This window comes from Ichthyophthirius multifiliis, assembly GCF_000220395.1.
Source record: "Ichthyophthirius multifiliis unplaced genomic scaffold scaff_1120509249449, whole genome shotgun sequence".
Lineage (NCBI taxonomy): Eukaryota > Ciliophora > Oligohymenophorea > Hymenostomatida > Ichthyophthirius > Ichthyophthirius multifiliis.
Window position 1 is genome coordinate 22454 of NW_004087701.1, and position 25595 is coordinate 48048.

The 25595-nt window shown below is 17.5% G+C and overlaps 6 protein-coding genes across 6 annotated transcripts, besides 22 other annotated features; 4 read left to right on the plus strand and 2 right to left on the minus strand. All coding sequences in view use genetic code 6, as the record gives it.

The window, feature by feature from the left end:
* Window positions 1-1254: 1254 nt before the first annotated feature.
* Window positions 1255-1288: a microsatellite.
* Window positions 1289-2117: 829 nt separating this feature from the next.
* Window positions 2118-2173: a microsatellite.
* Window positions 2174-4016: 1843 nt separating this feature from the next.
* Window positions 4017-4071: a microsatellite.
* Window positions 4018-4072: a microsatellite.
* A 912-nt stretch (window positions 4073-4984) lies between these two features.
* IMG5_005130 (hypothetical protein) lies at window positions 4985-5917 on the plus strand. Its single transcript, XM_004039903.1, has 2 exons — window positions 4985-5253; window positions 5317-5917. The coding sequence occupies exons 1-2, from the start codon at window positions 5227-5229 to the stop codon at window positions 5701-5703; spliced, it is 414 nt and encodes a 137-aa protein (XP_004039951.1). The 5' UTR covers window positions 4985-5226; the 3' UTR covers window positions 5704-5917.
* Window positions 5255-5298: a microsatellite.
* A 26-nt stretch (window positions 5918-5943) lies between the features above and the next one.
* On the minus strand, window positions 5944-9154 carry IMG5_005140 (nicotinamide nucleotide transhydrogenase, putative; the record flags this gene model as incomplete). Its single annotated transcript, XM_004039904.1, has 1 exon — window positions 5944-9154. One exon carries the CDS (start codon window positions 9152-9154, stop codon window positions 6014-6016), a length of 3141 nt encoding a protein of 1046 aa, XP_004039952.1. The 3' UTR covers window positions 5944-6013.
* Window positions 9155-9163: 9 nt separating this feature from the next.
* Window positions 9164-9205: a microsatellite.
* Window positions 9206-9328: 123 nt separating this feature from the next.
* Window positions 9329-9362: a microsatellite.
* Window positions 9336-9381: a microsatellite.
* Window positions 9382-9515: 134 nt separating this feature from the next.
* Window positions 9516-9567: a microsatellite.
* A 289-nt stretch (window positions 9568-9856) lies between these two features.
* IMG5_005150 (hypothetical protein) lies at window positions 9857-10423 on the plus strand (the record flags this gene model as incomplete). Its single annotated transcript, XM_004039905.1, has 2 exons — window positions 9857-9972; window positions 10085-10423. 2 exons carry the CDS (start codon window positions 9857-9859, stop codon window positions 10368-10370), a joined length of 402 nt encoding a protein of 133 aa, XP_004039953.1. The 3' UTR covers window positions 10371-10423.
* Window positions 10424-11401: 978 nt separating this feature from the next.
* Window positions 11402-11448: a microsatellite.
* A 175-nt stretch (window positions 11449-11623) lies between these two features.
* Window positions 11624-11670: a microsatellite.
* Window positions 11671-11879: 209 nt separating this feature from the next.
* Window positions 11880-13098, minus strand: IMG5_005160 (ribosomal protein, putative). Its single transcript, XM_004039906.1, has 5 exons — window positions 13083-13098; window positions 12944-13021; window positions 12824-12888; window positions 12496-12715; window positions 11880-12442 (listed from the first exon to the last, which is right to left on the minus strand). Exons 1-5 carry the CDS (start codon window positions 13083-13085, stop codon window positions 12026-12028), a joined length of 783 nt encoding a protein of 260 aa, XP_004039954.1. The 5' UTR covers window positions 13086-13098; the 3' UTR covers window positions 11880-12025.
* Window positions 13085-13150: a microsatellite.
* Window positions 13087-13148: a microsatellite.
* A 3063-nt stretch (window positions 13151-16213) lies between the features above and the next one.
* Window positions 16214-16254: a microsatellite.
* A 1261-nt stretch (window positions 16255-17515) lies between these two features.
* Window positions 17516-17585: a microsatellite.
* Window positions 17586-18067: 482 nt separating this feature from the next.
* Window positions 18068-18102: a microsatellite.
* Window position 18103: 1 nt separating this feature from the next.
* On the plus strand, window positions 18104-19768 carry IMG5_005170 (protein kinase domain protein; the record flags this gene model as incomplete). Its single annotated transcript, XM_004039907.1, has 3 exons — window positions 18104-19113; window positions 19168-19616; window positions 19662-19768. Coding segments are annotated over 3 exons (1565 nt in total), but the record flags the coding sequence as incomplete, so codon positions are not given.
* Window positions 18628-18674: a microsatellite.
* A 1712-nt stretch (window positions 19769-21480) lies between the features above and the next one.
* Window positions 21481-21544: a microsatellite.
* Window positions 21487-21543: a microsatellite.
* A 392-nt stretch (window positions 21545-21936) lies between the features above and the next one.
* Window positions 21937-21993: a microsatellite.
* Window positions 21994-23444: 1451 nt separating this feature from the next.
* Window positions 23445-23483: a microsatellite.
* Window positions 23484-23821: 338 nt separating this feature from the next.
* IMG5_005180 (hypothetical protein) lies at window positions 23822-25394 on the plus strand (the record flags this gene model as incomplete). The annotated part of the gene is made up of 2 exons (XM_004039908.1): window positions 23822-23966; window positions 24019-25394. The coding sequence occupies 2 exons, from the start codon at window positions 23822-23824 to the stop codon at window positions 25392-25394; spliced, it is 1521 nt and encodes a 506-aa protein (XP_004039956.1).
* Window positions 25110-25170: a microsatellite.
* Window positions 25395-25595: the final 201 nt, after the last annotated feature.

Sequence of the window (25595 nt, forward strand, 5' to 3'; positions counted from 1 at the left end):
TTCTTCAGTTACAAATAGGTAATCTTCATCTTCATCTCTATATATTTTTTTTTTAATATTTTATATTGAAAAACATATAAATATATCTTTTTTATATTACGAATTTTTAGTTTTCAAAACAAATTTAAGTAATAATAAATAAGCAATATTGAGCAAAGTAAATATGAATGCAAAACTAAGTAAAGAAGCGAATAATCCTTAATCATTAAGATATATCGAAAAAAATAACGCATTTAAGGTTGCTAAAATAAGAATAGATTATTTTTAGTTTTTCCATGAAAACAATTCTGGCAATTCTATAGAAGTAAATATAATATTTTAAATGTAAAATTTAAACATATATATAAATTATATATATTTAACACAACAAGTTGACATATTTTTTATATAAATTAATAAATATATCTTTTTTTAATTAAAAATGCAAAAATATATATTATATATTATATTAATATATAAAAATTATTTTTATATTTATTTTATTTTTTTTATAATATTTATTATATATATTAAAAACTTATATAATTAATTGATAATAATATGAAAAAAAAAAAAAATTATAAAAACTGACATTTTATTTTCTTTAAAAATACAAAACCATACTTTAATTCTATAAGTTTAGATTCAATTTTTATTTTTTTAAATGATTTATGAATTTAATTAAATTTTATTATCATATAATTTATTTGTAATAATAAAAAAAATATATATATAAAAATTAAAATATTAACTTTTATATATAATTTATATTAAATATTCAAAGCTTATATGAAATCGAAATTGGCCATTAATTAAAATCTTCATTATATAATTAAAAAAAAAATATTAAAAAATGAATGCAATAATATATTGTTAATATGACTATTATAATAATTTTTTTTTAAATAAATTAAATTTATTATAAACAAGAATATATATATATTTATATATATCTTATTATATTTTATGTAAAAAAGATTATTAATGCAAATTTGTGATATTCGCAAAATATTTTCTGAAAATTATAATTATCATTATATAGATAGAAAGCATAATTTTTTAAACTTTACGAATTATAAAAAGATATATTAAACATGAAATATTTTTAAAATAAATACATAAGTAATAATATATAAAAAAGTCTTTTAATAATATTTTTTTTATCAATTCGAAAATAGGTTATTGAAAATTTAAACTTATTTCTAATTTTTAATTAATATTAATTAAAATCTATATAAAACTATTGTCGAACTTTAATATATATAAAAAAATATATAAATATATTTAATAATTAAATATTTTAAGAATTTTAAATTATTTCACTTAAAAAAGAATTGACGATTTTATTTTATTAATATTTAAATAATGAAACAATTATTATGAAAAGATTAATATTTTTTTATTAATACTATTTTTAATGAAATGAAATTTATTTTTAATATTATACAAAATAAAATTATTTCTAAATATTTAAATTAACTTAATTTATTTTTTTTTAAACGCAAAAAAATTAAATTATATTTTTAATTTTTATTCAATCAATCGATATAGTATTTTTTAAATATAATTATATGAATAATTACTGTAAAGCTAACTATAACTAATTCCGTTTTATAACTCTTATCTCGATTTATTTTTAGTTCTATTGTATAATCTTATCCTTCCTTCAATTTACTTCTTTTATATCATTCGTTTCTTATTTTTTAATAATAACTACTATATTTTATTTAAATTTTTATAATATACTGAATAAATATAGTATATATGCTTAACTAATAATTTATTTATTATATTTTACAATATTGAAACATGAATACGTATATTTTTTCGAATTACTTACAATAATTTAATTATTTTATAAGTTCAATAATCAATTTGATATATAAAATTATTTTGAAATAATGTACATTAAAATTATGTTTATAATTAAAAATTTTTGATATTAAAAAAATAATATTTATTTCCCTTTCCCAAGTATTACAAAAAGGTAACAAAAATTTAAAAAAATGTCATTACTTTTGTATAACCTCATTTCCCATTAAGAAGGCTAATTTATTAATTTTAGAGAGAGTTATATATGGTCTCTTTGTCAGCAATGAAGGAAAATAAATTAATTTAAGACATAATGAACTATAATTAATAATATAAATAAAATAAATATGGAAAATATATATTATAAAATAATATATATAAATTAACGAGTTTCTAAATATTTAAATAATTATAAAATTTGTCTATGAAATAAATTTTATCAAACAAATGATTAATATAAGTTATATTAAAAATATGTATTTATATATAAATAAGTAATATAAGTCAATAAATAAAAATTAACTTATAAGTATTATATTATTTTTTATTTCATTTAAAAATAATTTATCATTTTTTTTAAGTCTATTTATTAATAAAAAAAATAATTAATTTGAATTATTAATTTTAAAACAAAATATTATTTAAAAATTACCCATTACTAGATTAATATTAAGAACCGAAAATTTTATGTGAATATAAAAATTGTCTAATATTTAAATTTTAAATTCAATCATAACAAATGAATTTTTAATTTTTTTATTTTGTACTATGCACTTTTATAAATTTATTATTATTTTTATTTTTCTATAAAAGAATAAATTATGCTATTTTATAATATCTATATTTTTTTTCCTCTTTATATATTATAATTTATTTTTTAAAAAAAAAAAAAAAACTAAAAAGCAAAAAAAGCAACAAAAAAAGCTTTAAAGCGAACTGAATATAAAAAACAAAATTAATTAAAAAAAGTCATCGAAATTGAGTATAAAAATCCTCCACAATCATAAGAACACATTTATCAGACTTCGACTACATTTTTATGAACCAAGTTTAATCTACTTTAGATATTATAATATTAGGAAACCAAAACGTGGGTAAATAATCACTCAGAAACATGCTAACGAATACGTAAGAAGACGAAAGAGACTTAAAGAGAGTAATAAAATAATAAAAATAAATAAGAATAAGTATAATTTAATTTTAAATAATTTATATTTGAATAAAAGAACTCAAAGGCAAACAGAATTAACACAACAAGATGCATGTATCAATTGAATAATAGTATGAATTTTAGAATTAGATATTGGATAAATAGGGGTGAATTTAAATAAAATTAATATACTTTAAAGACTATTGAAAATATTAAGGTTATTATTGTACTTATTGATCTTAGCGGTATTTTTTTTTTTGGGGAAAAATATGAATATATTTACATATTCTTACTCTTATAAAACTAATTTATTTTTAATAAATTAATTTAAATATATTCTATATAGATAGAAAATCTATTTAGAATATAAACAATATTTTCTTTAGTTTTTAGAAGTAGAAGTATCCTTTATTTTTGATAGGAAACAAAACAGATTTATAAAGGTTTAAAATAAAAAATAACATATAACTTATATCAATAAAAATATATATTTATATATATACGAAGGTAAATTAGTTAATAGTAAGTAATGTCTTTGATAACAAAATATGATGTTTAATATATGGAAGTTTCTTTGAAAAACGGAGAAAACACACAATAGCTTTATTAATCAATTCTATTAAGTGCAATAGTTGATAATTTTAGTCCTTAAAGCATCCGTACTTTTATTAAAAACATTAGAAAAATACAAGTTTAGAAATAAAAAGCATTATATTATCGATTAGTACTTGAAAAAAGTTTTGGAAAATATTTCAGAAAAGACATTCTCGATCATACTCTAAAGAATATTATTAATAATGATTTAAATGATAATGAAATAAATATAGAATGTTGTGAAATAAACAATAAAGAAATACCTTAATATAACCTTTGTTTCCCTATTAAAAATAATTATCAAAATGCTAAGATCATCTAAAGTATTGAATACTAATCTTAAGATATATAAAATATAGCTTTTTGAAGCGATATTTTATATTTTCAATATTGATTGGTTTATAAAATTATTAAGTCGAAGTTTATATATATTATATATATATCATCTATTATTATTTTTTATTTTTAAAAAAATAAAAGAATTTTTTATTATATTTTTACTTTTTTTCTATTTTTTTTTAATTTTTTTTTTTTTTTAAAATATATATATAAATAATATTATTTTTTAATATTATCAAATTTTAATTTATACTTTAAAATATAAGAATAATTTTGTCAATTTTCTTTAATATTTTAGTTGTTTTTAAACTTTAAAATTGTAATTTTATTTTAATTAAATGCTTTTTTTTAAAAGAATATTGAAAATTTATAAATTAAATTTATTGAAATATTTTTATATTATTAAACATAATATTTATTTATACATATTTAAGAAATTCATATTTATAATAGTTTAACTAATGTAAACTCTCATTTAATAAAAATAAAATTTTCAATAATATTTTATTCTTAGTTTTTTTTAAAGAAATAATAAATTATGCAATTTTTTTTTAATAAAAATACCATTTTAATATAAATAAGTACTTTTACATAAAATATTTTTAAACAAAAAGACATATCTTTATACATTAATTAATATTTATTTTTCATTTTCTTAAATTTAATTAGATATTAATCATAATTTTTTTAAAAAAATAAAAATAAAATAAAAACATAACAGCTAAAAATTAATTATAATTTAAATTTTAATAAAATTATATAAATAAAAATAATGAAAAATATTAAAATCATAAATTAAAAAAAAAATTCTACTTTATAATATATTTATAATCTAAATACTTTCAAATTTTAATATTTCTTCTTATAAAATTTAGATAAATTATTAAAATACTTTTTAAATATATTATAATACTAAAAAAATATATCAAATATTAATTATAAAATTAAGTTAAATATTAAATAAAAATTAAAGGTATAAAAAATAAATAAAAAGATTTTTTTTATATTTTCCTTTTATTAATAATATAAAGAAAAAAATACAAAGTAAAAACACTTATAAATAAAAACTAAATATATATTTATAATAATAAAATTAAAATTAGAAAGAAAGAAAATAAAATAAAAAAACAAATGGGAATTTCAAGAGATAGCCGTCATAAAAGAAGAGCAACAGGAGGTCGTATGCCTATTCACAAAAAGAAGAGAGCTTTCGAAAAAGGAAGACCAGCAGCATTAACAAAATTAACAACTCAATCAACCACAATAACTGAAAAAAGAAGAATTAGACCCATTAGAGCTAGAGGTGGAAATATGAAATTTAGAGCTTTAAGATTATTTGATGGTAATTTTTCATGGGTTCTGAAAATATAACAAGAAAAGTAAATATTATAATTTTATTTATAAATTATTATATTTTTAATTTAATTTTTTGTAAAAAAAAGACTAAAATTTTGGATGTTAAATATAACGCAACAAACAACGAATTGGTTAGAACTAAAACTCTTGTTAAAAATTCTATTGTAGAAATCAATGCCACTCCATTCAGAGAATGGTACAAAAAATATTATGGATTAGATATTGGTCTTAAGAAAGGAGGAGGAGTCTAATCAGTTTTAGGAAATAAAGAAAAATCCAGACATGTTGAAAAGAGAGTTAAAAGACAAAAAACTAGAGTCATTGATCCTAAAGTTGAAGAATAGTTCCCTTCTTAAAGAATACTTGCTTGTATTTCTTCAAGACCTGGATAATCTGGAAGGTGTGATGGTTATATTTTAGAAGGAAAAGAACTTGAATTTTACGTAAGAAAATTAATGTCTAAGAAGAAATGAAGAAAGTGCTAATATCTTTATTTTTTATAATAAAAAAAAGTATTTATTTTTACTTTTTTTTGTTTTTTATTTCTTTATTAATATATGTGTAGGTTTTTCTTACTCTTTTTTTATTTTGCATAGCCATTTTTTTTATTCTAAAAAAAATAAATTTGCAAAATAAATAAAAAAGGAGATAGATATTATTTAAATATTTTCATCATTTATTTTATTTAAAAAAAAAAATTGTAAAAAAATACTATATATTGAAAAATTCAATTGAAATAAATATATGTTTCTAAATAATAATAAAATAAAAAAAACATTAAATTCATTATTTATAAATATTTTCTAAATTGGCTTTAACTTTATCACAAACATCTTTAGCTCCACCCAACAACATTTAAGCATTTTACTTATAGAAAAGTGGATTATCAATATCAGCATATCCAGTACCCATAGATCTTTTATTAATAATTACAGTTTTAGCTTTCCAAACTTCCAAAACAGGCATACCAGCAATAGGTGATTCTGGGTCTTCTACAGCACTCGAATTGACAATATCATTAGCTCCGCAAACTAGAACAACATCAGTATTTTCGAAATCATGGTTAATTTCTTCCATTTCATGTACAATATCATATGGTACTCCTACTTCTGCTAAAAGTACATTAAGTTAACCAGGCATTCTTCCAGCAACAGGGTGAATAGCAAATCTAACTTTAACTCCATTAGAGATAAGTATTTTACAGATTTCATAAATAGGATATTATGCTTAAGCAACTGCCATACCATATCCAGGGACAATAATAACAGATTTTGATTAAGAAAGAAGTTCACTAACTGTATCGGCATTAGTTTCTTAATGAACTTTCTTTTCTTAACTTTTCTATAATTAATCAGTCTTAGGTGCAACCCAAGTTCCAAAAATGACATTATAAAGCGATCTATTCATTGCCTTGCACATTATATAAGATAGAATAGCACCAGAACTTCCAATAAGAGAACCCACAATAGTCAACATAGGATTTCCAAGCATAAAACCTTCTGCACATAAAGCCCATCCTGAGTAAGAATTTAAAACAGTAATAGCAACAGGCATATCAGCTGATCCAATAGAATTAGTAATATTCCAACCTAAAGCAAAAGATGTAAAAGTAGCATTTAAAAGTGCCAAAAGACCTAAAGTAGGTGATTATGTGGCTAACATAGCAGTTAAACCAATTATATTTAACAAAGCTAAAGGCTTATTCAAATTATTTTTCATAGGAAGATCAAAAGTAAACTTCATTCCTGAAAGTTTAATAAAGGCTGCAATAGATCCCGTAAAAGTAATTCCTCCAATAAAAGTACCAAAGTAAGCAGCTACGGTATGTAAAGTAGTAGGATTTAAATCCATCATAAAAGATGCTATAGATGTAGTTACAGCAGCCAAACCAACTAAAGCATGAAAAGCGGCAACTGTTTAAGGCAACTCAGTTACCTTTACTTATTATCCAATATATCTTCCAGCAACACCAGCAACTCCTAAAAGAGATAAAGCCTAAACAAGAACCGGGAAAGAGAAATTCATAGCCAATAAAGCAGTAACGACACCTGTAGAAACACCCATAATTCCCAAAGCATTTCCTACACGGGAAGTTTTTTATGATGCCAAACCTGAGATTCCTCCAATACAACATAGACTTGAAGCTAAATATCCCATAGTATATACGGAAGGAATAGCCGCAAAATGGGCAGCTAATAAGCATCCAACACTTCCAAGGGTAGGGATTGAATACATATAATTATATTCTGCAGGATCTGTTTTTCTTTTAAACATATCAAGCATTCTCTTAGTAATAGTAAATCCACCTACAATATTAGTGGCAGATAAAAGAACAGCACTAGCCGCCAAAGCTTAAGCTACTGAATGTGGTACAAAACCTCCTCCTAATAAAAGAAGACCTCCAACAGCAGTTACACCCGAAATAGCATTAGTAATAGACATCAAAGGTGTATGTAAAGCAGGCACAACTCCCCAAACAGACTAATAACCAGCAACAACAGCCAAAGAGAAAATAGTAGTCATAGTTAAAAATGCCGGATCAGGGCACAAGACTCCTAATCCTAATAAAGAAGATAACGAAAGAGTAGTATAAAGTGAATTTTTGAGAGTTTTCTAGTATAAATTAACTGGTTATTATTATTACTAAACAGGTTATTTTTCCATAGGTTTTTTCACCGCATCTAACATAGGAGGATTAGGATTAGGCCATAATAATTTGCCTTCATGTGTAACAATAGCCCCTCTAGTAATAGGATCTTCTAAATCAATATCAAAATTTTTATCTTTATCACTAAGATGTAAAAGAAACTTAGAAATATTATTACTATATAAACTTGAGGCTGATCCACTCATTCTACTAGGTAAATCAGTTAAACCAACAACTGTAACTCCATTATGTTTAATAACTTAATCTTTTTAAGTATATTCACAATTACCTCCATTTTCAGCTGCTAAATCAACAATTACACTTCCTGGTCTCATCGCTTCTACCATTTCTTTAGTAATTAAAGTTGGTGCTTTTTTTCCAGGAATTAATGCTGTAGTAATTATTATATCTACTTCTTTTGCTTAATCCATGAAAAGTTTCATTTCAGCCGCAATAAATTCAGGAGACATTTCCTTAGCATAACCACCTGTCCCTTCTCCTGATTCCTTTAATTTTATTTCCAAAAATTCAGCACCTAACGACTTTACTTATTCCTTAACAGCCTCTCTAGTATCAAAAGCTCTTACTATAGCTCCTAAGCTTCTAGCAGTAGCAATTGCTGATAAACCAGCTACTCCTCCTCCTATAACAAGTACTTTTGCAGGTGGAAGTTTTCCCGCAGCAGTCATTTATCCTGTAAAAAATCGCCCGAAATGAGTGGCGGCTTCAATAACAGCTTTATATCCGGCTATATTGGCCATAGAAGATAAGGCATCAAAAGTTTAAGCTTTGGTCATTCTAGGAACTTAATCCATGGCGAGACACGTAATTTTTTTCTAGTTCAATTTCTCAATTAAGTCTTTATTTTAAGTAGGATGAAGGAAAGATACTAACTTAGAGTTAGGCTTCATTAAATCTATTTCGTGTTTTTTTAATTCTGGATGTATTTATGGAGGTCTCACTTTCAAAACAATATCTGATTTGTAAACTTCTTCTGTAGAAACTAACTTTGCTCCAATTTTCTCATACACATCATCAGGAACACTAGCTTATTGACCAGCAGATTTCTCTATATTTATTTACTTGTAACCGGCTTTTAATAATCTTTCGACTGCTTCAGGTACTATTGAAACTCTCTTTTCGTTAGGATATACTTCTTTTGGAACTCCTATGGAGAGGTTTTATAAACTCTAAGATGAAAAATCTTATTGATGAATTTTGAATAATAATCTTTATTTTTAACATAGAGATATTTTGCGTAAACAATTAGATATCATATTATTAAAATTATTTTATTTTTTATATTATTATTTTTTTTATACTTATTTATTAAAATGGATTTTTTTAAAGTTTTTTTTTGTTTTTTTTTTTTTAAAATACAATTTATTTTTGATAGGCCAATTTATAAATTTATATGCATTTTTTTTAGTTTATTTTTTAATATCTTTAAAATTTTACTTTATATATTTTATTTACATATTTTATATATTGTTTTAAATATTTTTGCACGTATTTAAATATTATTTGTTTCAAGTTTAATTTTATTTATTTTAATGATTTCAGCGAATTAATAATAAAATAATAATAAGATATATTTTTTTCATTTTATTTATTATTTTAAAGTAAAAATTAAAAATTATAAAAAAATTGAAATTAAATAAATAAATTTAAATTAAATATAAATAAATTTTTTTATTAAATAAATTTTAATTTGTTTATTTAATAAAATGAAAGTTTAAATAAAATAATTAAATTTTTTTCTTTTCTTTTTTTACAAACTCATATTTTAATTTATTAATTAAATAAGTATTCAAAATAAACAATAACACAAAACACAAATATACAAAAAATTAAAAAAAATATTGTTTATATATATAAAATAAAAATATATTTATTTTATTATTATTATTATTTTTTTTCCTTCATTTAAATATAAAATAAAGAAAAAGCAAAATATAATATAATATAATAAATAAAAAATGAATAGGTTCTTCAAAGTTAACTCAAATTATTCATATTATAAATATTTAGAAAAATATGATGCCAACTTTTTAAGAAGATACTAATCTGAAACACATTATTACTTAGGAAGAAGGTTCCTACATAAAAATAATATAATAAAAAAAAAATATTAATATATAAATATTTTAAAAAAATAATATTTACCATTTATTTAATTAAAAAAATAAAAAATATCAATATTTTAGAGGTGCATGGAGAAACTTAGTAATCAAATATGCTGGTGATCATATTGCACTTGAAGAAGAACACAATTTCAAATATAAAACACATTTATCTTTCGTATATTTAAGTTATAGACTAGCCTGGTTTTTATTTGGAATGACTATGATTTATAATACATTTTTATTAGGTGATATTGGTAAGACTTTTAATATTGGAGAATGGGATTATCCTATTAAACCATCATCCGAAAGAGATTATGCCACTAGATATGAATCATTATATGTTATTGATAAATTTCAAAAATGGTGATAAAAAAATAAATATTGAAGAACGAATATTTATTTTAAGACATTATATAAATAAAAAATATAATTTTAAAATAAATATTTATCTAAAAAATGCATATTCAATTACAAAATACACATATTAATTAATTTTAGAAATTGAATTCAACAAAATAAAATCATTTTTATTTTAACTCAATTATAAAAATATTATAATATATAAATGATTATATTAATATTAAATTACTTTAATATAAAAATTATATTTTCTTAATAATCTCTATAATATTTCCATTTTATTTTTCAAATATAATTTCCTACAAATACAAAAATTAAAATATTTATGTATGTATTAAACATGATTTAAAACTCATTTTTGACGATTATTTAAATATTTTTTTTTTTCAAAAATAAATATAGTATTTAACAAAACAACATAATTTAAGTATTTTATTGTTTGGGAAAATCAAATTTTTGTTCGATTTTTATATACAAATGTAAATAATCATAATTTTATGAATTTTTGGATAATCTATCTTATATTATTTTTGTTTATATAATCGTAATGTCTAAAAAGCTATCTACTATTTTCAAATTTTAATTATATTAATTTTATTTTAAACTTAATTAATTAATATTTTTAATAAAATATGTTATTATTATAAATAAAAAAATCTAAATTAAAATATTTAATCTAAATTATTTAATAAATAATTTATGTAGAATATTAATATATATAAATTATATAAATGTCTTAAACATAGTTTTTTAAAACATTTATTAATTGTTATTTTTTTACATTAAATATGATTACTAAAATTCTTAAAGTTATGTATTTATTTATTGTTAGGCAAAAATTCTTACATATTGTTATTAATTTATCTCTAAAATTATGAGTTATATTTATATTATTTTTCTATTTTTTTTCAAAAAATTTGCTTTAATATCTAATTATTTAGCACATGAATTATATTTTTATATTATAAAAATTATCCTATAAAACATAATATTAATTTACTTTTATATAATTATATTAAATTATTATTTTTTACGATTATAATTAAATACAAATAAATAAATAAATAAAATATAACTAATAAATATATAAAAACCATTTTTTTTTTAGCAAAATATATTTTAATTATAAATATATATATATATGCTTTCAATATATAGTATTTATAAATTAAATTATATTATTTATATTTTTTTTGAAAATAATAATAAATAAAATTACAATTATATATCATAAATATTATTAAATTTTTACTTATCTATAATATTTTATAATAAATTAAAAACAATATTATTCTAATAATTTAAAATATTTTTCATATTTTTATAAAAAATAAAAGACTAATTATTAATATTTTTTTTAATGAAAAAATTGTGTAATAAACTTTAATAAATGTACAAACTATAGTAAAAATATTTGAATAAAAATTAAACTATATATAATAATTTCATAAATAAATAATTTAACTTAATTGTAAAAAATATCATTATATAATTTTTTTATATTACTAATATTTCTTTTAAAATAATATTTTAAGTTTAAATAAAACCAAAAAAAAATATGAAAAAAAAAAAGAAATACATAAGACATATTAACTTATAATTATTATTTTATTTTGTAATAATAATTTTACAAAAAAAAATAATTTTTTTTTGCTTTTCAAATCAATGAGAGAATTTTCTTTATCTTTATTCCATAACAGTTTCGTATATACCATCACCTTCAGGTAAACTGACCCAAGGTTTCTTTCCTTATCCAATAACAAAGATATTTCCAATTCTGGTAGCAAAAGAGTTACCTTTAGTATCTTTAACGTGAACAATATCAAAGGAACCAGGGTGTTTTTCAATATGAGTAATAAGACCAACTCTTCCGATGTTGTTTCCGTTTTAAACAAAGCATATATTACCAGATTCTAAGTGGGCAAATTCAAGTATCTTATTTTTTACAATATCGTATTTTATTGTATCACCAATTTTAATGTTGGGATTAGGGAATCTAATAGTTCTAGAGTCATGAGTAACAATATAAGGAACTTAATTAGGACCAATAGCTTTACCTTTAACTTTAAGTAATTTGAACTATTTTTAAAAAATAATTAAAAAATTATATTATTTCATTCATATTATTTTACTTATGCTTCTTATTTGTTAAGGGTCTTGAGGACAAATCTACCTTTAGTGTCATAAAGAACTCTGAATTATTCATCAGTTTTGGGAATGCTTACTACATCCATAAGGCCAGTAGGGAAACTTCTGTCTCTTCTGCATTTTCCGTCAACAAATACGTTTTATTCCTTATCATTTAAAATTAAAGTTACATCTCTTCCATTCAAAGCGTAGTTCAATCTATTCCTGTAATTTTTATTTTTATTAATATTGTTTAAATTAATTTTATTATTGCAATTATATATATAAAGTTGATTTTTTAATTTTAATTAATTATATTTTTATCATTATTACTTTAATAAAACAAAAAGAGGCAAAGATTCTCTAAGTTTATGGGGACCTTAAGAAGGTCTAGTTACCTTTTTTTTTTATTTTTTTTATTTTTAAATATAAATATTTAATTATTTTTATTACCCAAATTCCTCCTAATTTGCTAATCATCCATGATTTAGGAGCACATATTCTTTTTAAGTGTTTTTTAGGACCTCTTACCTTTTTTTTTTTAATAAATATTTACTTTTTTAAAGAACAAATATTATTTTTAAATATATACCATATTTTTTAATTTTTTTTTTTTTTTGTTATTATTATTATTATTCTTTTATTTTTTTATTTTTTTATATCCTAATTAATTATTTTTATTTTAGCATTATAAATAATTTCACCTTTTAATTATTTTTTTATTTTAAAAAGTAAAAAAAAATATTAATAGATAATGAGTAATTTAATAAATATATAAATTTTAGTTTTTTATACTTTTTGATATAAATTGAAACTTTTTAAATATTTATTTCATTTTATTATTTATATATTTCAATAATTTCATTAAATAATTTATAAATTTTAGTTAATTATTAACTATCTATTAAATATTTTCTTTTATTCTTAACAAGGAAAACGAAAATTGTACATAAAATGTGCATTAATAATAATTGTATTTAAAGGTTATCTATATAAATCACATTTAAATATTTTTTTTGAATTTCTTTTAAATATCTTCTAACATTAAAATAATAATATAAAATTTTAATAATTTGTTTTACTTTTTATAATTCGCTTTACAAAAATTACACTTCTTATAATGTTTTATTTTTTATTGATTAATCTAATATGAATACTATTAAATTTAATTAATCGTTTTTCTTTTTTTTTTATTATATATAAAATATTATTTCCATTTAATTAATATAGATTTAAAATATTTATTTATAAAGATTACTTATTTAAAACAATTTATATAATAAACTTAATAAATTATTATTCTAATTTTAAAACTTATATTTTTTATTTAAATTAAATATATATCATTCATAACTTTATTTAAAAGCTTATAATTTTATTTTAGTTTAAAAGTATTTGTTTTATTATGAATTGATTAGTTTTAAATATAGTCGATTTTTTTTTAATAATATAAAATTTTTATAAATCCTGAGAATTTATAAATTTTATATATCTCAGTTTTTAATATTATAAAATCTATATTTTTTAATACTTTATATTATTTTTCAGATTTTATTTTATTTATTTATTGTTTTGTTGAATTCATTACTTTAATTTCTTTCATAATTATTAAAGTGATATTTTAATTTATAAATATTTTAATATACTATCGTTATATTTTTATTTACATTTTACAACAAAACAACCTATTTTTAAAAATTAACTAAAATAATTATTTTGATATATTATATTTCTTTTTTTTATTTTTAATTTGAATTTTAAATAATTAACTAATATTTTTATCATTTTACTATTATTTTTTCAGATTTACTTTAGAAATTATTAATTCAACCTAATTAAAGCTTTTTTTATTCAAATTAATCTATTATAATTACTGTAAAAATTAATTATAGATAAACTTTGTCATAGTTAAAAAAACCTTAATATAAATAAACTTGAAAAGTTAAATACTTATATATTTAATTATTATTATAATATTTATCTTATTTATTTATGTAATATCTAATTTATCAACTATTTTAGTGTTACTATTTATATATTCATTCTTATTTTTATTTTTAACTTAAATTCATTTACTTTTTATAATTTATGTAAAATAATTTTTCTTGTTTTTTATAAACTTAATATTATATTTTTTTTTGTTAAATAAATATAATCATCAATATTTTATTCTTTTAAATTTTTATAAATGAAATAATTTTATTCACATTATTTAAAAAAAAAAATACACACTTCAGAAGATTTAATAAATTATCTTTTTTTTATAATTTTATTATATTAAAAAAAAATATGATAATAAATATTTTTTTAATATAAAGAATTATTAAAAAAATATACAGGGTATGTTTTATTGGGCGTTTGCATCAGCAACTTAAGAAAAAATGGAATTTATTATTGATTGAATAATAAGAGTTTTATTAAATTAAGTAAATAGTACATTTTAAAATAATTGGAATTTTTATATATTAATTATATTTATTTATATTAACATTAAATATAAAATAAAATATTATTTAAAAGAATATTTTAAAATTATTTTATATTTAATACTTAGATTTATATTTTAATATTTTTATAATAAAAATAAAAATAAAAAAGATATCTAAATTTTAGAAATAAAACAAATATAAAATAATTGTTATATTTATAAATATAAATAATTAATTTTTTTTTAAAAAAATATTAATAATAATAATATAAATATTCAATAAAATAAAAACATAAATGATAAATAAAATACTATTAATAAATAAATTAAATTTTAATTATTTATAACTATTACTTTTTTTTTATTTAATTATTTTTCTTAATTTTAAAATATAAATATTTTATTAATTTAAAATCTTTCTTTAAAATTTATAAAATAATAAATAAAAAATATTATTAATAATTTTATATATTTTTTATTTATCTATTAATTTCTATATGTATGTATAATATTTTAAAATTCTATTTATTATTATATTAATAATTAAAAAAATAAAAAATATCTTGAAAACTAAATTTATAATATTAATAAACTATCATTTAGATAAAAAAATGAATATTAAACTCATTCATTAAGGGATATAAAATGTTTAAAATAATTAAGTAAATAAATTTTAAATCCAATAAAACTAAATATAAAGTTAATCTGAATAAATAAAAAGAGAATCAAATTAAATTAATAATTAAAAAATTTAAAATTATTAAAATGATAAAAAACTAAAAATAAAAGAGCATTTTTAAGATTAATAAATCCATAATTATTTACCTTAAATAACATAATGTAGTATCTCTTTTGATAAAAAATTACTTGATAAATATAAATCTGAAATAAGTTATTAGGAATAATTAGAATCTTCCGTACAAAAAACAAACAAAATTTAAAATGGATAAGATTCTAATTATTATTTTAACAATCTAAAAAACTATTTAAAGAAAGACATTTTAATATTTGAGCAAAAGTCAGTTTACGATTTAAATGAAATAGTCAATTTATTGGACTTATGCTCAAAAAATTATAAAGAAGCAGCTGTTTCTATATATAATATAATAAATAATTAAATAGGTAGAGATTTCAATTAATTTATAAATAAATATAAATTTTCATAATAAGCAACTCCTAATATTAATGCATAATTTCTTTAAGAAATGATAGAAAAACCTAAGTAAAAATAAATTTTATAATAATAATAAAATCTTTCATTTATTGATAATTTAGCTCAGTTTTAATAAGAATTGGATATTTTTTTGGATTAAAATGATATTTTTTTAATTGAAATAAGCTAGCTTTCGTTTATTTCTTAATTTATTTATTATTTTATAATATTGGAGAAATAAATATAGTATTAATTAAATGAATATGAGATTTTTTAAATTAATACATTTTAAGATTTTCAAAATTATACTTTAGAATATTCTCTTAATAATATCTTATTATCATAATAAAAACTAATTGATGTACTAATTTAAAGTATAGATATATAATAATAATAATAAAAGCTTTAATTTTAAAAAATTGCTTAAAAATTTTAATAATAAAATTTATATATTAATTTCTTTTTTAAAAAACCTTAAAATAACCAAGCTAAATCAGTATTTTATTTTACTTATATATAAAAAATAAATATTTTTATTTTTTTCCAATTTTTAGCTAAAATAAGTTTTTGATAATTTAATTACTAAATATGATTTAGGCTGTAAACATTCTTATTTTTAAACTCTTCAAAAAGGAGAAGTTCCATCAGCATGCCAAGGTTCAGATATAGAAAAAAAGTATTTACATACAGCTCCATTTATTAATTGGATAATATGGATTAGTCAAGTAAAAAATGAAGTCAATTTTTTTCAAAATTATGTAAAGTCTATATTTGAAATTAAAAATTAAAAGTTTAACTTTAATAATAATATAGATTTTTTGAAATTTGAAGAAGACATTTATTTGTAAATCTAAAATAATTTTAATTTATATTTAGGTTCTGTCTTATAATATAATAACGATAATAATAAAAATATAAAAGACTATAATGTATTTAAAAGAATTATATATTTAGCTTAAAATACTCCTATATAAATTTAATAATAAATAGATTTTTAAAATATTTATGCTTAATTTTATCCAAATTAAGGTTTAAACGGTTATTTTTACTTTAAGTATAATTATTCTGTTATAAGTGTTGAAATTAAATCAAATAATAATGATTTATAAATTTAACAAATTTAATAATTATAAGAAAATTTAAAATTTAAATTTGTTTTGGATTAAAATTAATAATTTGTTTAAATATTTAATAAATATACTAAAATAAATAACTTTTATTTTTAGATTTTAATTTCATTTGTAATAAATTGCTTAATTGATTATGTTTAAAAAGATATTGACTAAAAATAATCTTTTAGTTAAAGAGATTAAATTTTTATTTAAGACTTTAAATAATTAATTAATTTTAATGAATTAATTAATACTAACAAGTTAATTTGAAAAAAGAAAAATATTATAAATATATACAAATATATATTTTAAATAATCAAGAAAAATTAATTTATAAATATATATATATATATATATATATATAATATATATATATTATATATTCTAATATATATATTTATAGAACAAAAAGAAATTCTAATTTATTATTTATATTAATATTAAAAAAAAAAATCTTGTATTAAACAATAAAAAAATTTAATGTAAAAATAAGTTTTATTAAATCAAATAAATAAACTATTTTTTTAATATACATTAAATAAAAAATATGCATAATTCCAAATTTCGATTTGACTCAGAAGATTATGAATCAATATATGATTAATCTGATCATTATTAATCCGAAGAAATGTCGTTTTTTGAGGAATATATGATAGGTTCTTTTGTTTAATACAACGAAGAAATAACTGAGAAAATATTGACAGATTTTATAATTGAAAATAGTTGTGATTTTGAAAAAAGTCAAACAAATGTATCTATGAATTTAAATGCCTAAAAAGAAATAGCAAATGACTTAATATTATCGATACAAAAAAATGTTGCAGATTCATAAATAATATAAAAACATTTATATAAATTAAATGCATTAAATATAGATACAAAGTAAAAAAAAAAAAAAAACAAAAAAAACAAAAAAAAAGAAATGATAATGGAATGAATGCATTTTTAGAATGTTGTAACAGCGGAAAATATGAGTTAATGAAAAAATTAGTAATAGATTTTCAAAGTAATTTGGGCTCTATAAATCCATAAACAAAAAGATGCGGTTTACATTATGCGGCAATTTATAATAATGCAAATATTATATAATTTATACTCCAAAATAATTCAAGTCTAAAAAATTTTTAAGACTATTAGCTTTGCACCCCATTGTTTCTTGCAGCCTTAAATAATAGTGAAAAATGTGTAGAAGTTTTATTAAATTTTGATGCAAATATTCATCTTAAAAACATTTAAAATTTTACTCCTTTCGAAGTTACGACTTCTAAATGTATTAAATAAATGTTTTTAAGTAAATATACACTGATTAATAATGATTTTTATTCGAGAAGCTAATTTGAAAATAGCAACTTTCTCGTTTAAAATTCAAGAAAAGATCGAATTTCAAATTTATTATAAAAAGTAAAAATATGTTAGAATTAATAAAAAGAAAAAAGATTTGAAGAAAATAATTAAAAAAAAATTAATTATTAAAAAAAATATATATTAAAATTAATCGAAAAAACACAAAATTAATTAATAAAACAAGAAACCGTCACATAAGAATATATTGAGTAATTAAAAATTTAAAATGATAATAATAAAATAAATTAAATTAAACCAGAGTAAAAAGCAGAACTTAAATTAAAAAAGAAAATTTCTTTGGAAGATTTTATTTTTTACAGATCGATTGGAGAAGGTGCTTTTGGAGAAGTTTTTTTAGTTACTTTTAAAGAAGGTGTTTTGTATTAAAATTAAGAATCTTAAATTTTAAAAAACGATAAACTTTATGCTTTAAAAGTTTTGAAAAAAGAAATGCTTAAAAAAACAAAAATGGATAAATATATATAAGCAGAAAAGTAAATTATGTAATCTTTTAATCATCCTTTTATTGCAAAATTAAATTTATCGTTTTAAAATGACACACATTTATTTATTTTAATGGATTTTTGTATTTTTTTAAATTTAAAAATTAAAATTATTATTTTCTTAACAAAAAAAAAAGTTTAAGGAGGGGATTTGGGAAGAATCCTAGCGGAAAATATAAAAATAGAAGAAAAGTACATTAAAATATGGGCAAGTTAAGTTGTTTTAGCTTTAGAGGAACTTCATAATAAGGATATTATTTACAGGGATTTAAAACCTGAGAATTTAGTACTTGATCAAGATGGAAATCTTCAATTAATTGATTTCGGGTTATGTAAAAAAGGTGCAAATAATTTAACTGGAAGTTTTTGTGGAACTCCAATATATCTACCACCCGAAGTGGTTGACAAAACAGGACATAATAAAATGGTTGATTGGTATAGTTTAGGTGTTATTATATATGAAATGCTTATTGGAAGACCTCCTTATTTTTCAACAGATTATGATAAATTATATAATGAAATTAAAACAGCTCCTTTAAGACTACCGAAATCTTTACCTCAAGAAAGTAAGGATATTTTGATTGGAGTATTTTTTATTTTTTTAAATATTATTAATTTATCATTTAAAAAGTTATTGAAAAAAAATTATAATAAAAGGCTTGGATATAAAAACGATGCATAAGAAGTTAAATAACATCATTGGTTTAAAGATATTGATTGGTAATTAGTTTTAGAAAAGTAAATTTATTTTATATATATTATATTTATATTATTTTTATCTATTTTAAGAAAATACGAATGTATAAAACCTAAACTATTGAAAATACCAGATCAACCTATGTAATTTAACTTAGGACATGCTAAAAAATAAGATCTTTAATTTACTTAATAATGGACTTATTATAAATAAGCAAGCTAAAATGAAGAAGATGATGAATGAAAAGACTAAAATTCTTTTATATTTTTTATAAATATGAATATTTGTGATATTTTAATATTTTTGATAAATTTATTAATATGCATTTTAGTATATAAAAGTTTAAATAAGTATATTTAAAATAAATAATATAAATTTTTGTATATTATTGACTATGATTATTCAAATAGTCAAATTAAATAAATATAGTTTTTACTTTGATATATAGTTTTTTTATATGAATTTTTTTATAATTATATTAAAAAAACTTCAAAATAATTTTTAAATTATTCTAAAAATTAAATCTAATAAAATATTATTATTAAAATTTAATTTATTCTTAAAAATCAAATAAAATGGGTTGCATGACAAATAAACCTAATTAATAACAAAATAGAAGTTAAAATAATTAATAATCAAATAGGTAAAGAAACCAATTTGAATACTAAGTAAATCATGATTTTGGTCCTATATTAAATATAAATCATCCATATAATGTTAATAAAAAATATGAATCCTTTCAGGAAGTAATAAAAGAAAAATATACAGGAGTAGGTTTTAAAAAAACTGTTTCATATAAAACATGCCTAACATAACAAGAAATGATAATAAAAAGGGAAGAATTTTGGGGTATTATATATTTAAATACTTAATTAATTTATATTGATATATAAATTAATAAAAAAGGAACTAGAGTCGAAGGATAATAATAGGTTTGGAATTTGCTAAGAAAAGCTCTTGATTTAGAAGAATGTATAATTTTATTAAAAAATTAATAATAAATAAAAAAATATTTTAACATATTTTTGATAATATATAGCAAAAGCTTTAGCTACTCTTTTAAATGGTGGAATAAAACTAATTAAAGGATCAATATAAATAACATATGATAAAAATGGTTTAGAAATTTAATAATTATTGTTATTTATTATTATTAATATTAAATTTAATAAAATAATTAATTATTTTTACATTTAATTGTTTTTTATAAAAAGGACATAAATATGATTTACCAATTTTCATAATAAACGAACCTTTAGAATATGCTTAATACTCAAAAAAAGAACGATATATTACTTAAAATTTTTAAGTATAGAATGTATAAGTAAAAACAAAAATAGAATTCGTTTAAATTTTGCCAAAAAAACATAGTTTTTTTTAAGGGTTATTGGGTTTGATAAAGACTTTTAAATATAAATTTAGAACTCTGAAACAATTTAAGATTTTAAAAAAAAAGCTCAAATTATCATATAAAACGAATATAAAAGATTTAGATTATTTTTTGGTGGAAGAGAAATGTTAGATCATCATAAAATTGGAAATTATAATATAAAATAAGATGTAATAGTGTAAGCTTTTGTTTCAAATATAGAATGAAATAAATTAATAATAATAATTTATGAAAAAAAAATATTTTTTATATAAAATATTATAATTTAATTAAATGAAAATAAAAAAAACTTATAAAAATTATAAAATAAAAATAGTTAATTTATTAATAGATTACATAATATGAAATTATAATTTAACCAACAAAAATATTTTATTAATAAAGTAAATAAAAATAAATTTTATTATTATAAAGTAAAAAGAATAATATGAACAATAATAACACAATATATAATATATTATAAAAACTCATAATAATAATTCCCTAAATAGACATCATAAAAGCTAAGGAAACCATAGAGTAATACTTTTAAAATGCAAACTAATAAACATAGTAATTATAAGAATAAATAAATGATGTAAATTAATTAAATAATTTGATATAAGAATTAATAAACTAGATATAATTTCCTTTAAATAAATAAGATTCATAATTACATTTGATTTATATGAATGATTTATCAATAGAACAAGAAAAATATATATAAGTATTTTTAACTTTGCAATAAAACTAAAACAAAAAATAAGTTTTTAATAAAATAGAAAGAAACTCGCCATTACAATTTAATAAAAATCTATATGAATAAATTAATTAAGTTAGAAATAAATTTTAAAATAAAAATGAAATTTTTAATAATAAAAACTAATTTTAAAATAATGAAAATTATGTTCTTTAATAAAAAAGCTAAAATATAATAAAATGTTAAAAAAATTTAGGAAAAACAACTATAAATTAATATAATAAAAATAAAAGTAAATAATAAATTCACAATTATATATTCTTTATTATATATTTACATATTTTTTTATTTTTAATTTATTAAAAATTTTACAGTAGCTTAATCATGTGTATAATTTGATTCTAATGAATTTGATAAAGAAAATGATTTCTATCATATGATTCAGGATTTAAATATAAATTAAAAACATAATATTAGTTATGATTTTGCTTAAATTAATATATCTAAAAAGTATTAATAGTAATAAATTTCTAATGAAGAAGAATTTAATGATTTAAATAAATAAAAAATGAATTATGAAAATTATTTTTAATTAGATTAATTCACTGTTGATGAATATTTATAATGATTAATAAAATTAAAATCAACTTTATATAAAAAAAACTTTTATGTTTACAAAAATCTTAATGATTAATATAATATATTTATTAATTCAATATTTTTATTGAAATTAATTATATATATATATATATTAATAATTTTTAGCTAAATAAATTTAATTTATTTTATATTTTAGTTAAAAAAAAATAAATTAAAAAATGTATTTTAACAAGTTTATATTATAAAATAAGGCTAATAAAATATCTAATTCTTGTATCTCTTAAAATAATTCTATTAATAATTCCTTTAGTAATGCTTTTGTAAATAAAATACAACCATAATCAAACGAAAATATATAATATTTATAAGATTTATCCTTAAAAAATAATAATAATAATAATACTAATGCTTTCATAAACACAAATTCTAATTAAAATATACAGAAAGAAATTTTAACAAATTAAAACTCTATACAAGACTTTCAACTGTAATAGAAAAATAGTATTATAAATGAATACTTAAACATTTAAAAATATAAAAGTAAAAATTAACAAAGTTTATATTTATTTTTAAATATAATAAGAATAATAAATGTAAGAAGAACTAAATGAAAACATAAAAAATCTAAAAAAATATTTCAAAGAATAATTTTCAAGCTAAATTTAAGCTGAAGTTGTTTCTTTAAATAACTACTATGTTTTATATGAAGAAAAGCTTAAAAGATTTGAACTAAAGTTAGAATAAAGTGTTCTACCCATTAATAAGTTTATAGTATAAAATGGTAAGAATAATAAAAGTTCTTTGAAAATACTAAAATCTTAGTATACTATTGATATTTAACACTTAAATTAAATTCTAATTAAAATTAAAGATGATATTAATTAATAAAAAAATCAAATCATTAAAGTCTTTAACGATGATGTTAATTAGTCTACAAAAATTCTTTTTAATTAAATTGGAAAAGTTAAAGAATCAATTAAAAAAGAAATAAAAAGTAATAAAAAAATTAAGGTTAATAAAAAATGATTTTTTAATAAATTTAAATTAATATTATATAAATATTATTTATTATTAAAAATTTTTATTAAAAGTAATATTGATTCAATTAATTTTTTTATCTATAACAATTATTTTTATTTTTTAATTTAGAATTCCATATAAAATATAATAATTCGATTATATTAATCAATAATAATTATATATATTTCATATAAAAAATAGTTTTTAAAATGAAAATTTTATTATAATTATTTAATTTTATATCTATATTAAAAAATAAAACACAAAAAAATATGGAACACATTTAATTCAAAAAAAATATATATATACAATAACTAACTTTTTAACCAAAAAATAAATAAAAGACTAAAAAAAAATTATTAACAAAAAACTATTTAATTTAATTAAAAAATAAAAGAAAAAAATATGTAAAATAATTAATAAAAGCTATAAATGTCTAATAAAAATTAGTCATATAGCTTAGATGAACTAAATTAAAATTTAAACAAAATAATATAATAAATAAAAGAACAATCTGAAATTCAAATACCTCTTTAAGAATTATAATAAAGTAAAAAGTTAAATCAAATTTTATAAAATATATATAATAATAATATAAATAGTTCTATAAGAAAAAATTTAAAGCTTAGACGAAGAATAATTTGAATTTATGTTTAATACATTAATAAAAGTATTAAATAAACTATCAGTATATAATATGAATTATAATAATTTTGAAAAAGCCAAAAATTTACTGAATTTTTGTTCCTAGAATACCAAAAATACATAAATGAAATTTTATGTATCTTTAAGGGCTTTAACATTAAATAATTTAGGTTGTTTTTACAAAAGAGTTAAAGATTTTTCTACTTCTCTCCAAACATTGCAAAAAGCAATTACAATATAAAATTAAAATAATTGTACTTAATATATTGGATTGACATATTTAAATATTTCAGCAGTACTAAATTAAATAGGAGAACATTAATAAGCTCTTAAAAATGCTGAAAGAGCAATATAATTCCTTGAAAAGCAATATGAAGAAAAGAAAGAAAAAAAAATTATAGATGAAGAGTATATTTATACTTGTAACAATCTTGCATTAGCTTATTTTAATGCTGCTAACGAATAGGAATTCTTTTAAAATATTTAAAAAGCTGAAGCAAATTATTAAAGGGCTGTCCTATTTTCAAGAGAAGGTAAAAATGAAAAACTAGAGTAAAAATTTAACTAAATTTTAAAACTTTTCATGGATTCGAAATATAAAAAACAGCAAATACAGAACATTAATTAACAATAGCCAAAAAAATATATAGACAAAAAAAATATTGAAATAAGATAAGTATATATTCCTAAAAGTCTAAATAATATTCCAAAACTAAGAATGAAATCTGCAGGTAGAAAACTAATATATATGAGAGAAGATTAAGAATTCTAAAATGAAATAAAATCTCCAATAAAATATAAATAAACGACAATATAAAAAAAATATCATACAATAACTACATAAATGATACGTAATGTTAAATAAAATAAAATAATATATCAAACAATAATAGTAATTAAAAAAATAACTTAATTAATAAAAATGATTTCGAGAATAGAAATATTAAATTTAAATCTTCAAGTTAAAATGCAAGAAAAACAGGGGCATATACAGCAGCATTAAAATATCATAAAACAAATTAAACAAATAATAAAAAAGAAAAAAATGATAATAATAATAATAATAATAATAATAATAATAATAATAATAGTAATAGTAATAGTAATAACTATGTTACCAGAAAATTTTAAAGTTCATTTAATAAAATAAGATCTTCTTCAACAAATAGTAGGAAAAATACATATAATACATAATATTTTTAAAAAGATGTATAATAATTATTATAAAATAATTTTTCATAATCAAACATAAGCAATAATAATATAGAACAATTAAAGTTAAATTAAATTATCCAATAAAAAAAAGAAATTGAATTATAAATTGAAAAACTGAAAAATATAGAGAATGAAGAAATTCTTAAACTTGAGCTTATTTTAAAATAGTCTTCCTAATAATTTTTTTTACTGAACAAAATTATATATTAAATCAATCTTAATGCGGTTCCTTATAAGCATCTTTTGATACTTAATCTTAAATTTTACATATTTTTTTTACCCCAGAAAACTAAAAGATATACTAAATATTCTTAGACGT